The sequence below is a fragment of the Cryptotermes secundus genome, unplaced genomic scaffold (assembly GCF_002891405.2).
Source record: "Cryptotermes secundus unplaced genomic scaffold, Csec_1.0 scaffold106, whole genome shotgun sequence".
Classification (NCBI taxonomy): Eukaryota; Metazoa; Arthropoda; class Insecta; order Blattodea; family Kalotermitidae; genus Cryptotermes; species Cryptotermes secundus.
Window position 1 is genome coordinate 903,686 of NW_019734310.1, and position 13,591 is coordinate 917,276.

General features: G+C 43.7%; 1 protein-coding gene across 1 annotated transcript in view; it reads right to left on the reverse strand.

The window, feature by feature from the left end:
- Positions 1 to 13,591, reverse strand: part of LOC111868426 (collagen alpha-1(IV) chain) — a 151,660-nt gene that overhangs the window by 46,873 nt on the left and 91,196 nt on the right. Inside the window, exons 3-4 of the mRNA XM_023859036.2 lie at positions 8,568 to 8,612; positions 135 to 356 (exon numbers count right to left, since the gene is read on the reverse strand). Of these exons, the coding sequence (XP_023714804.1) occupies positions 135 to 356; positions 8,568 to 8,612 (267 nt within the window). The remainder of the gene's footprint in view (positions 1 to 134; positions 357 to 8,567; positions 8,613 to 13,591) is intronic.

A 13,591-nucleotide genomic window follows, 5' to 3' on the forward strand; every position in this document is an offset into this window, starting at 1 on the left:
GTATAGAATTTTTCATTTGAGTGTAATACACCACCTCCAGAGCCCTTCAGAATCCAGTTCAATACTGTTCAAAACTTTCAATATTATCAGTAATATGTTGGCAGAACATTTTGTATAAATTTGTTACAACTCACCTCTATTCCCGGTCTTCCTGGGACTCCCCGGTCTCCTTTCACACCTTTGGTATTAACACCACCCTCTCCCGGATCTCCTGGTATCCCAGGGGGGCCAAATGCTCCTGGAAGACCTCTCACTCCGGGTATTCCAGGCTGACCATGTTGTCCTGGGCTGCCATCTGTGCCGTTACAGCCGTCAAGTCCATGTGGTCCTCGGGTCCCTTCATCCCCAACTGCTCCCTGTCAAGAAGTATGTGTCATAACAATCCTTTCTCGTTTTGATGGCATGTGAAAGGCCATAAACAAGATCCCACAGACTCGTTCTTTCCTTTTAGGGGAAGAGGTCGCATGCATTCATCTAAGCCTCTACTATCAAAATGTCAGTCTCAGCTTCATGTGGTGCCTCATCTTTTTATAGACAGGGACATGGCAAATGAGTCATTTAGGCAATGGAGGATATGCCTTGTCATAATGTCACAAGAAGTAATACTCCATCAATGAGGGACGATACCACTGCATGGCTTCTGACAACATAAGAAATGCAGGCAAATATCCGCGCCCTGAAGTCGACTTGATATCGCAGTCATTGTGCTTTATTAAGCACCATGCTATGACACTGTATGGGGGATTGGAATTAGAGCTGCACACTTTCCTGACATCGACACGAGATGGCAGTGAACTGTCAGATTCATGCCCTAGCCGCTTAACTCCTGGGAAAAGAGCCCTCAGTACCCATTGAACAGGAGGCTGTGTTGGCTCCAGAACCGGCCTGGACGCTGTGGAAAAGAACCTCTGCCCCTACTGGGAATCGAACCCCGGTTCCTCAATCATCCAGCTCATAGCACAGTCACTATCCCGACTGAACTATTCCGGCTCCCAACAACTCAAGCAGTCTCTTCCACTTTCCTTCAGGCTGAAATAGTTAGAAGCTGGTAAATAACACAAAAGCCAATAAAATGACACCTCTGGAATAGAACTTATGCCACTTTTGCAAGATTTTATTATATCTCATAACTAACTCGTTGTCTTCTGTATTTGCGCTGAGCTTCGAGTCTTATTTTCATCTAGAAGATTGTAAGGCAGGACAATATGGGCGTATGAACACATAAATGATTATACTTAAATGAACTTTCCACTTTACTGTAAGATCTAAGACGTCTTGGGTCTCTCGAGCCCTGTGATCGCGGATTCGAATCCCCATGAGAGGTTTCGATGTTCGTCCGCGTTTTGTTGTGTTGTCCTTTAATGACAGAGGCCCTACAAAGGTCTAGTCCCTCACCGAAAGAGTAACACCTCTTTCGCAGAGACGTGAATCAGACCAGTCCCAACCGTCATACCTCGAATATGAAACACTACGAAGGAGGTCTTTCTGTTTCCAACGAGATCTTTGTGTTACAATAATTTGGGTTCCCATCGGATGCCGAAAACAGAGTCTAGTAATTTTTTAACGATGATGTAATGATCAGTGTTAATATCTTATGGCCGATCATAGTGGCCGCGCAGTCTAGGGCATGAAATGTCTTCGCCCGCTCGAACACTGGGATCGTGGGTTCGAATCCCACTTTAGGCAGGGACGTCTGTGTTTATGTTGTCCTGTGTAGGTAGCGGCCTTGCGTCGGGCTGATTCTCGTCCAAGGAATCCTACCGACTAAGATTAAGAAATTGAAGAGAAACGAAGCGTTTCACGGATGCCCAATGCTCCAAGTGGGGGCAACTGGAAATAGATTGATAGGTAGATAAATAGATAGACAGACACACAGATAGATAGATAGATAGATAGAGATTATTTGATGTTGATCCACCCCAAAAAATGCGAGTATTTTACACTCACTCTACCAAAGGCCGCCACTGGACACAGTTCTTGTCAATTCCATAAATCTTCACGGCCCCTCTTCCGAAGATCTATCTTAATGCCTTCTGTCTTCCTTGTGGTCTTTTAACAACTACAGAATGTATTGCGGCTGTAACGGATAATTGGAAGTTAGATCAAATACGCGGCCGTGCCATGGCTCAGGCGGTCAGTCGCCGGCTTTTCACCGCGGCGGCCCGGGCTCGAGCTCAGGTCAGGTCATGTGGGATTTGTGGTGGACAAAGTGGCGCTGGGGTAGGTTTTCTCCGAGTACTTCGGTTTCCTCTGCCAATTCTTATTCCACCGACTGCTCCACATTTATCATCTACCATCCGGGGCTGGTACAATAGACCAACCAGTGGCCGACGAACCAAGTGGACTAGTCTCAGCCTATCCCAAGAAAAAAAGAACTTGCGCAAATACAGTGCTATATCTCTAAGAGCCATGCCATAAAGATTTGCAAGTCAGCTTGAAAGGCTGGGAGTGCCCCGGAGCAATCTGCATATCTGCAGCAACAGAAACACTTCGAGTTTCTTCTGAAGAAGGGCCGCGCCATAGCTCAAGCGGTTAGTCGCTGGCTTCCCACCGCGGCGGCTCGGATTCGATCCCGGGTCTGGTCAAGTGGGATTTGTGGTGGACAAAGTGGCACTGGGGCAGGTTTTCTTCGAGTACTTCGGTTTCCCCTGCCAATCTTCATTCCACCAATTGCTCCACAATCACCCTCACCTATCATCTGGGGCTGGTACAATAGGCCAGAAGTGGGCACAGTACAAGGGACTTAGTCCCACCCCACTAACAACAAAAAAAAAATACTTCTGAAGAAGAAACCCAGACCGTTAATCGAGTTCCAGTTGTATTGAAAAAAAAAAAAGAATTGAAATTTGTTATTGATAAATTTACAGCGTCATTGCACGTATCATCAGCCAATTAACTTTCTGAATACAAATAGTTACCCGTATCCAAAGTGTGGCTGAATTGTTTAGCTTTCTGCACAGCGTCCATTCTGAGACGCATGCTGTGATGTAACTCTCTTTTTATCGTGTAGATGTCAGTGGGTCAGTGGTTGTTTTGTACACAGATTTATTACTTTCGTTTATTTCTGCAATTAAATTGTGTTCGTTTTTACTCGAAGTCGGTCTGATAACCTCTAGTTATATTACCAACCACTTCAATATGCTATAATTATTTATTGTCTTACATTATATACTGTTTGTTAGGCGTGTGCATTACACTGTCACACGAATGGTATAAACTCCTTTATGGTCCAGTAGCGCACCTAAGTTTTCTCTTTCGTGCAAGGGCGTGAAAGAAAAACAAACACTTAATTAGGGGCACTCACATTTCAATTACGCTTTGACTTATATGCTGGTTAGCGGCTTCCGTAGTCTAGAGGTAACGTTCCCACCTCATGACTCCTAGTACGCGGATTCAAATACCCGGCGGAGGTCGTCGAATTTTTAAGGGCGGAAAAATTCAGGGAACAAGTCCTCCGGGAGGGACTCGTGGGTCCCGCGTCGTAGCTTTACGGCACATAAAAGAACCTCATATCTCCAAAGGAGGTCACTGAGCCAAATTACGGATGTTTCCCGCCCAACAGCAGTCTCTAATACTTCCGGTAGATGGGGGAAGCATTATAGATACCTCTCAGCTAGTAGAGCCGGTCTCGCTGGCTGGGCGGGACTGATGGTAAGCGCCAGTACCGGTAGGATATAGAGACTGGTAGAAATCATAGAGGGAAGCACAATGGACCAATACAGGTCTAAGTGCATGGGGAAACCCACCCTCTCAAATAACTAACTAACTAACTATATGCTGGTTCTTTCGTCACCACATGTTTTAATTTACCTTTTTATACAGTAAATTTGTGACGATGTTGCGTAAGGTTGTGGTATTTTTATATTGCTAGTGGGGAGAGACTAAGTCCCTTGTATTGCGGCCACTTCTGGCCTATTGTACCAGCCCAGATGATAGGTGAGGGTGATTGTGGAGCAATTTGTAGAATGAAGATTGGCAGGGGAAACCGAAGTACTCGAAGAAAACCTACCCCAGCGCCACTTTGTCCACAACAAATCCCACTTGACCAGACCCGGGATCAAACCCGGGCCGCCGCGGTGGGAAGGCAGCGACTAACCACTTGAGCTATGGCGCGGCCGACGTTGTGGTAACATACAAGTACAAGCTAAGTGTTCTGATAGAGCGCTGCACACGCTGGTTGCAGGTAGTACTGCTTGTTCCGGCAGATGGATCTGCAAGCAAGTCAGTTGCAATTTCCATAAAAATGCTTATATATGCCCGTAACACATTTTTAAACGTATATTTTGTATTTTTTAATATTGGGTTTTATGGTAATACTGTTAAAGGGAACTGAAATGTGATTACGAGAAGGACCTCAATATTTTCTTTCCTGCCGTCTAATCGAATTTAGCGGTGTAGTGATTACCACTCCATTCGAATGGGTTGAAATCGCGTCTCGGATATCGGATATTCTGTCTGATATCTTCCTATAGTTTTCTGCAGGTCCTCCAGGCACCAGGTAAAACAATACCTTGATGTAGGCCACAATAATTATTTTTACATTCTGTTCACTTTAATACCAACATTTTCCTATTGTAGTTCGACGCCATGTAACGTATACAGTTGAAAATATTCAAGTTAAGAAAGAATAACCTTTCATAGAAGACATTATTTTTCGTTCCTTCGGCGCTACAGCCCCAATTTGGGCCTTGGTCTACCTCCACGAAACTATCCATTTCACTTCAGTTTACTAGATCTTGGACATTCGGTAGGACTCCTTGGGGTGGGTGATCAGCTTGTCGCTGTACAGAAACACAGTAAAACACACAAACACACATCCATGCCCTGAGTGTGATTCGAACCCACGATCCCGGCTTCCTAGCGACGGAAGACAGTGCATGCCTTACACCGCTCGGCTATCGTGACCGGCTAACATACATTTTAGGTAGGTTTAATCAATAAACCTGTTTATCGGCAATACAAACCGAACACACGCATTACATGGGAACGTCATCGCCAGCTCAAACACTGGGATCGTGGGTTCGGATCCCACTTCAGGCATGGATGTAAGCGTTTTTCTACGTTTGTGTTTTCCTGTGTAGGTAGTGGCCTTGAGACGGGCTGATCTCCCGTCCACGGAGTCCCAAAAACTGTCGCAAAACGTAAAGTATACCTAGCCGTGTAATAGGCCGTGGAGGCCCACAGGGTTTGTGACGTCGAGGTTGCCACATTTTCTAGATAATCAGCTCACAGATGGCGGTGAGGTTGCTAACTTATATCTGTTGGAGACTGAGTCGACCCCTGAGCCATAGTGAGACTGGAAGGATTTTATCAGATTTGCTTTGCTCCGTGGTCTTTAGTCCACAAGCGAACTATACCGACCGAGCGACCGCCGCTTGTCGGCGAAGTTAGTGCCAACTTTTCCAGATAGAGGGTGTCGCGTGGTCAGCGCAACGGATTCCCTCGGCCGTTAATCTCGGTTTTCTAGACCGGAGATTTTATCAGATTACTTCTGAAAATAGAAAACACCCGAGGGCCTAATCCTTCAAAGAAGTATTACATGGGTATATTCAGACTGTGTTGGGGTCGAACCCACTGATAAATTTCGAGTCATCTTCGTATATCGATAAAACTACAACATATGCTCGTCGAATCCACAGATAGTAGTGTATTCATTTGTGGCAATCTTGCTTTGTATCTGAGCAACTGTGGCTGGTTTTTGACCTGGTACTTTGACTGTACTACACAAACAGTAGTTAGTTAGTTAGTTAATGGAGAGGGTGGGTTTCCCCATGCACTGAGACCTGTATTGGTCCATTGTGCTTCCCTCTATGATTTCTACCAGTCTCTATATCCTACCCGTACTGGTGCTTACCATCAGTCACGCCCAGCCAGCAAGACCGGCTCTACTAGCTGAGAGGTATCTATAATGCTTCCCCCATCTACCAGAGGTATTAGAGACTGCTATTGGGCGGGAAACGTCCGTTAATTTGGCTCAGTGACCTCCTTTGGAGATATGATGTTCTTTTACGTGCCGTAAAGCTACGACACGGGACCCACGGCTTAAAATCCCTCCCGGAGGACTTGTTCCCTGAATTTTTCCGCCCTTAAAAATTCGACGACCTCCGCCGGGTATTTGAACCCGCGTACTACGAGTCATGAGGTGCGAACGTTACCTCTAGACTACGGAGGCCGCTACACAAACAGTAACTGCTGGGAGATTAATGTAACAGGAGTAAAAAGATGTACTCCAGTTGAATAGCCGTTCATTTTCGTACGCGTTCTTCGAGATTTTTCCATGATTCATTAATTTTATGACAAGGTACAAATCTTGCCTGGTATTTAGTGCTACATGGTGTCTCAAAGTAAATAACTGATTGTATTGGGGGAAGTGTTTCTTGAATCTGATAGTCGTTTGGTTCAAAAGGTCCCATGTCCTTCATGTAGAACCTGAAGGTTCATTATCGAGTTCATGAGAGCCCGCCATTGTACGAGTACTCTGTCCTGAACCCTCACATACGTTGTACTTCATACCGTTCTCCAATCTAAGCATACGACTCTCAGGTTTATCCTTATAAAGCTTCTGATTGTGTCGTTTCCTCCTTCCCCCTTTCCCTTCCACCCTCTTAGGACCAAATATTTTCTTCAGCACTCTGTTCTTAAACAACATCTGTCTATGTTCTTCATGTTAGGGTGAGAGACCATGTTGTACACCCGTACTAAACAGCATACATAATTGTAATCCTATATATATATATATATATTCGCATGTTTGCTAGGCAACGCGACAAGAAATTGTGTGGTTTCTCGGATTTGAACGAATACTTCTATCGGACAGTCACTTTTACACTCACACTTAACGTTATTCTCCACTTAAAACGTCCTTTTAGACGTTTCTTCTTCACTGTTACAACACTTCTGCTCCAGTCGGATAAGAACTCTTCTGTTCTAGTCGGATAAGAACTCTTCTGCTCCAGTCGGATAAGAACTCTTCTGTTCTAGTCGGATAAGAACTCTTCTGCTCTAATAGTCGGATAAGAACTCTTCTGTTCTAGTCGGATAAGAACTCTTCTGCTCTAATAGTCGGATAAGAACTCTTCTGTTCTAGTCGGATAAGAACTCTTCTGCTCTAATAGTCGGATAAGAACTCTTCTGCTCTAGTCGGATAAGAACTCTTCTGCTCTAATAGTTGGATAAGAACTCTTCTGCTCTAGTCGGATAAGAACTCTTCTGCTCTAGTCGGATAAGCTCTCCAGCTAAAGTCGAATACAAACTCTGCTGGTCTCTGGCCGACGTTGGACTCTTATAATGTGCACTCGGACTGAATAGGGAATACCTTGTCGAATGGTTAATTCCGCCCGCTGTTACGCAACGAAAGCGGGAATACGTGTCTGCCTCAAACAATTCGTGTGTAACGGTGGAAACCCCACTGTTAGACTTTCATTTCCGGAGCAATGATTTCCTAGTCTTCGCTGTCTAGGAATTGCTAGCCGTTGTATGGCAATGGATGCGTTATGATTCCAAATATTCCGGCCCTAGGCGGCACGCCACAGTATTTTAATCGTACGTGCCGTAGTCATATAGACGAGAAGGCAATATTCTGACGTCCTTAAAATCGAAAGCATAGTCATCCGTACTGCTGCTGTTAAATCTTCCTTCGTTCCATGTAGTCACTGTCACTGATGGGAACCACTTCATTACGTTGGCTAAAACATATACGAGTAGCAGATTATGATGTACTGCAGTTTGCTGTCGTGTGGGATATGACGCTGCTTACTCTGGCAAATAAGTACCAACATTTCGGAGGAACTTTCTGCTTTAATCTTCAGGGCAGAAGATGTACCGAACTACACGGTATCACGTCTCAGAATATGTCAAGTCTTCTTAGTCACCACAGTGATAACCTCATGAGTCGAACAGCGTTATTCAACTTCGCCATTTTCATTACATAGATTGAGGTCCGTTCTGGGTCAAGGCACATGATGGTATAAGGGAAGTGAAGAACAGTCCGGACTTTCACTGACAGGAAGTGATTGTTTGTAGGTCAAAATACTGCAGACTTCGACCTTAATAACAGAATCACTCCTTAAGAATTTTTGCTTTTATTTCACCAGTAATTCTAAAGTTCATGATTACAGTATCATCATGCCAGAAGTTTGTTGCTCTTGGCAACATTTCCACAGATGAAAGAAATAAGGATCTTAGTGTACTGAGTACAGAGAAGCTATTAATAACATATGCCAATTATAGTGGCCCGCGGTCTAAGACATGAACTGTCTTCGCCAGCTCAAACACTGGGATCATGGATTCGAATCCCACTTCAGGCAGGGATGTCTGTGTGCGCTTATTCTGTGTTTGTGCCGTCCTGTGTGCAGGTAGCGGCCTTGCGACGGGCTGATCCTCCGTCCAACGAGTCCTATTGACTGTGTAAAAGATCAGGGGGGGGGGGAAAGACCACGCCCAAATAAGGGCTGTAGAGCCATAGACAGATTAACAAGACAGGGTATCGCGAATAGCAATAGCCACAGTCCCGTTGTATTTGTTTCAGTTTGACAATGAGAACAAGAATACAATTTCCCGATACTTACCGGTATTCCTGGAGTACCCCTGAATCCTGGGACGCCAGCTTCTCCCTGTAAAAATAAAAATGGAATAAATTGATAAATTACTAAACTGCAGTACTCATTAGACACATCATGTTTAACCAGTTCCTTGGTAAATAAATTTTCTCGGTTAGCTGAGTGTCTATTTTTATGAAAACCAAAAGCTCATTACCGCCATTACAGGAGCCTCTAACTGGAAACGGCTCCCGGTATGGGGGGGGAAATTATGAACTTGCTTTTGGTTTGTTACGTGGAATTAGTTAATAGAGTTCTGTCGGCAAATAATTTATACATTTGTCTCGCGTAAAAGCACAAAGTAAGTTGTTTCAAGTGGTAACGCTCTTGACCTGCATTCGTAAGGTGCTCGGTTGGAACATAGGCCGGGGCACCGGCTATCCTGAGAATGGTTTTCCGTGGTTTTCCTCAATCCCGCCAGGCAAATGCTGGGACAAGAGTTTAAATTAGGCCAGAACCGTTTCCTTCCATATCTTTTCCAATTCATTTGCTCATTATCATCCATTCATTCGATACTGTAAGTGGAAGCCTGCGGTTCTCAACTGGTGGGACGCGTCCCATTCATGGGCTTGACTGCTGGGCGGGACCTGAGATCTCAAAGTTAATAATTAATTTAGTTCCACAAAATTCAGTACAAGAAACTTTCCTGCATACAGGGAAGGGTTTTCCCTCTGCTATAGTATATCTTGAGCACGCTTACTTAAGAGCACGTACATCTTCCGAGATATAACGCAGTGTAGTCTGTTGAAAGTCAACCGACGTTTCTGTGTAACATCTCACCTCTATCTTCATGCTTGAAGAACAATCAAAGCAAGACACCAGCATGAAGCGAAACTTGCAGCATTCTTCATGCTGGTTTCTTGCTTGGCTTACTATTCATCCCTGAGGATGGAGGTGATATGTTCCTCTGAAACGTCGGTTGACTATCAACGGAGTGAACAGCGTTATATCCCAAAAGACAGAATTCTTCATAACCACCAGTATGAGAACCTCAAATCCTACAAGCTTACCAATTATTACAGCTAACAGAACTATATTTTTATATTATAAATATAGTAATAAAACACATTATCAAAACTGTTAGTTTTTTAAGTTCTTAAGCATTTACTTTAATGATTACCGTAATATTACAAATTACATACCCGTAAAACTACACGTGGAAAAGAGAAACTTTGTTTCTACTATGGTGAGACTATGGAGTTTAGACAAAATGACCAACTGGACGCAAGATACGGAAGGCTGAGAACTGCTGGTCGGGTCTGCATTACTGACAGCGTCGTCAAACAAACAAATATATAACTTCACAATGTAAAAAAAAAGCATTTTAAAAATATAATACAATGATTTGAAGCGGAGGTGGGTGTACCCAGATGTAGATAGGATAATAATATTAAAACGGATCTTAAATAAATATACGGAAGTGTGGACTGGATTCATCTGGCTCAGAATAAGGCCCCGAAGGTGTGCTTTTACGAACACGTTAATTAACCTTCCGGTTGCATAAAAGGCTAGCTTGTCTGGCTAGCGACCGTTGGGTTCTCAAGAAGGAATGTGCCCCACGGAATTGACACACGATATTTGGAAGCTTGAACGTCACTATTCAGGGAGTCTGTGCATTGCGAAGTTCATCCACTCTTTGTCTGGAGTTACACAGACGTTTGTGCTACAAATCCATGCTTCTATTCCCGGCAGAATAATGCCTCTTTGTTTCGCTCGGGTTTATGAGTGGGGCGGCCATATCCGCTACGTCTGTCTGCCGTACGCGTGTGCAGTCCCCAAACTTCCACTGAGGCCACAACCTCAAGTATTTAACGAATCACTACATTTCCAGGGAAATGACTTATGGAAGATCGGCGAGGATTCGTGATCCTCGCCAAAAAGAACATTCCATCATTCTCACAAGTTCGTAGTATTCTAAACAGTAAGATAGGCAGTACGTAACCTCTCCTACCTAAATGTCAACATCATCTTAACGTAGTATAGTCATATTAGCGAAAAACGAGGCATTGTTTACCGAACCCTGATGGTATAACCATTACATTTGGCGTGGAGGCAATTCCATTATCAAATTGAGATCAGTATAAATTTAGTTTCTGGGTATAAATTCTTCGGCCGCCTATATGGTCTAGTGGTCAGAGTTCCTGGCTACAGATCCAGAGGTCCAGGGTTCGATTCCCGGCGCTACCAGGTTTTCTGAGAAGTAGTGGGTCTGGAACGTGGTCCACTCAGCCTCATGAGGATAATTGAGCCATTTCAAGGAAATTGCGGCTCCGGTCTAGAAAACCGAAATTAACGGCCGTGGGGATCCGTTGCGCTGACCACGGGTTAGTTGGCACTAACTTCGCCGACAAGCGGCTGTCGCTCGATCGGTGTAATTCGCTTGCGGACTACAGGCCACGGAGTTTGTTTTTGTGTTTGTATAAATTCTTAGTTTTGTTTCCGTCTCAACACAACAGCCATTAGAATCCCATTCTCATTTCACTGTGTATAATGGGTTTATTGTTCTTAATACGCTACATGTTTCTGTTTATAAAGCCATCATCAGGCAGTACACATCAACAAATATTTTCAAAATATTGAATTGTGCTTTATATGAATTCATACATTACAATATAACTTTTATCAATGTACCTGACTTTGCATTCAGTTAATACATTCATACATTGTAATATATGAATTATGCAAAGAGCAATTCAATAGTTTGAAAATACTTGTTGATGTGTACTGCCTGATGATGGCTTTATAGGCCGAAACATAATATTATGACTAATAAACCCATCATAGACAGAGAAATGTGAATGAGATTCTAATGTTTGTTGTGTTGAGATGGAAAGAAAAAAGTAATTATATAGAATAACACAACAAGATACATTCTTTAATGATTAGTTTTTGGGGTTAATTTTAATTTATTCTGTGATTGAAGCCACGAATAGTCGTTAAATTACAAACTAGTTAACTAACTAACTTCATGGAACTGAGTCCTTCTTGAGAAGCTGCAAATTGTGCAGCTACTCAAGAACTTCCCAGAATTTTACAGAACCCTTAGGTTCATTACCGTGTTCACAAGAGCCCTCCACTGGTCCCTATCCTAAGCCAGATCGATTCAGGCCATACCATCCCATCCTATCTAACTAAGATCCATTTTAATATTGTCCACCCACCTACGTCTTTAAATCCAAAACCAGCGTCTCAGATTATGCAGTAACATACCCAAGAAATAACCCCCCCCCTCTCCTGTCCATCAAGAATTCTCACCGCGGACACCTAAAATCTTTCATATCTGTGATAGTGGGACTCGAATGTCGGTACGGAGTCCTGCAATTCCAATCCTACCGCAAACTGCCACGACCATGCCTCCTTCGTGATTCGTTAAATAAATAAATAAATAAATATACAATTACTGAGCAATATCATGGAACAGGTGCAATACATGTGGCTTCTGCCCAGAATTCAGTCCGCTGTATCAGACATTTCGTCTGCGGTCTTCAGTCCTTTCATGCGATTGTTGGAACAGCAGGTATCCTTAAATTATGCCACGACCACTTCCTTCCTCGACCAATCCTGTTCGCAGTACAAAACTCATTTTCACCTCCTGAAGGGAGATGAGATATGAACACAAAATTTTTGTCGGAAAACCTTGAGAAACAGGATGACTCCGGAGACATGGGAGTTAACGGGAAATAGTGTCAACACGAACAGTTCCATCTTCTGGGACATAACGGTGTATAGTCCGTTTATAGTTAACCGACGTTTCAGAGGAACATGTCGTCTCCATCTTCAGGGTCGAAGAATAAGCCAAGCAAGAAACCAGCGTGAAGCAGGCTCGACCCTCAAGATGGAGGCGACATGTTCCTCCGAAACGTCGGCTCATTTTCAACAATCTACGTGGCGTTATATCCCAGAAGACGTAACTCTTTACAACAATCATCACATGCTTCTTAAATGGGCATGAGGGCATGAAATGGATTCATCTGGCTTCAATACAGGCCTTTTATGAACACGTTAATGAACTTTTGAGCATCGTAACAGGCGGGGAATGTCTTGGGCAGCTGAGTGTCTGTTAGATTATCAAAAAAGGGCTCCGCTACATGGACTTCGCTTAATTAACAAATTCCTAGCAAGCACTCTCTATGAGCCACGCAAAGCTAAGCGAATGCGCGTGTGGCAACAAGGCCGTGTGGGTGTATGGTAGCTCTTGTTACGTCATGCCTATCTCGCCTCCGAGATAGAGCTTCCTGTTCCAGACAGGAACAGACCGCGTTCAGAATGTGGAGGCGCTGCATGTTCCGAAGCACCGCCAGGGAAAGTAAAACGAGTAGATCGTTGGAGTTCGATTCCTGGCAGTGGAACTCCACCGCCAGAAGGAAACTGGGACCCACATAACTTCCTGTCCCAATTGGGTATCTTGGCTTCGTTCCCACGTGGGCTGAGATGGCTGAAACATGAAGCTGACCATTCTACTCCATCTTGTACACAAATCTACAATGCCTGCACCTTTACATCCGCGCCATCTTAACGTGTACATTCCGTGATTAATCGTCGCGTGAAGCTTTACGTTTATAATTACTGATCACTGCTGCCAATTTTCCGGATTTGGTTTTTGTTAAAAGCAGACGGTGTTCGAGTAATACGAAAGGACACTGGCGATAAACTCTCCGAAGCCTAATTCAGCGTAACTGGAAACTTGTCACGTACTTTCCCAACGAATAATTTCGGATGTTTATACCCCAGTGATCTAGATTTTCGTTTGTTGGAGCACACATATTTTCAAAATTAATTATTTCAAGTGTTTTTTATCCCACTGATACTAATTTTCGTTTGTTGGAATGCACGTATTTTCTAGATGAGTTATTTCAGGTGCTTATACTCCATTGGCCTTGATTCTCATTTGTCTGAAGAGACATCTTCTGTTAACAGGGCTAATTAAGAGCAAACATAGGAGCTGCATAACCATAAATTCTGTTAGCCGCAACCGTGTTCAAAACATACACACA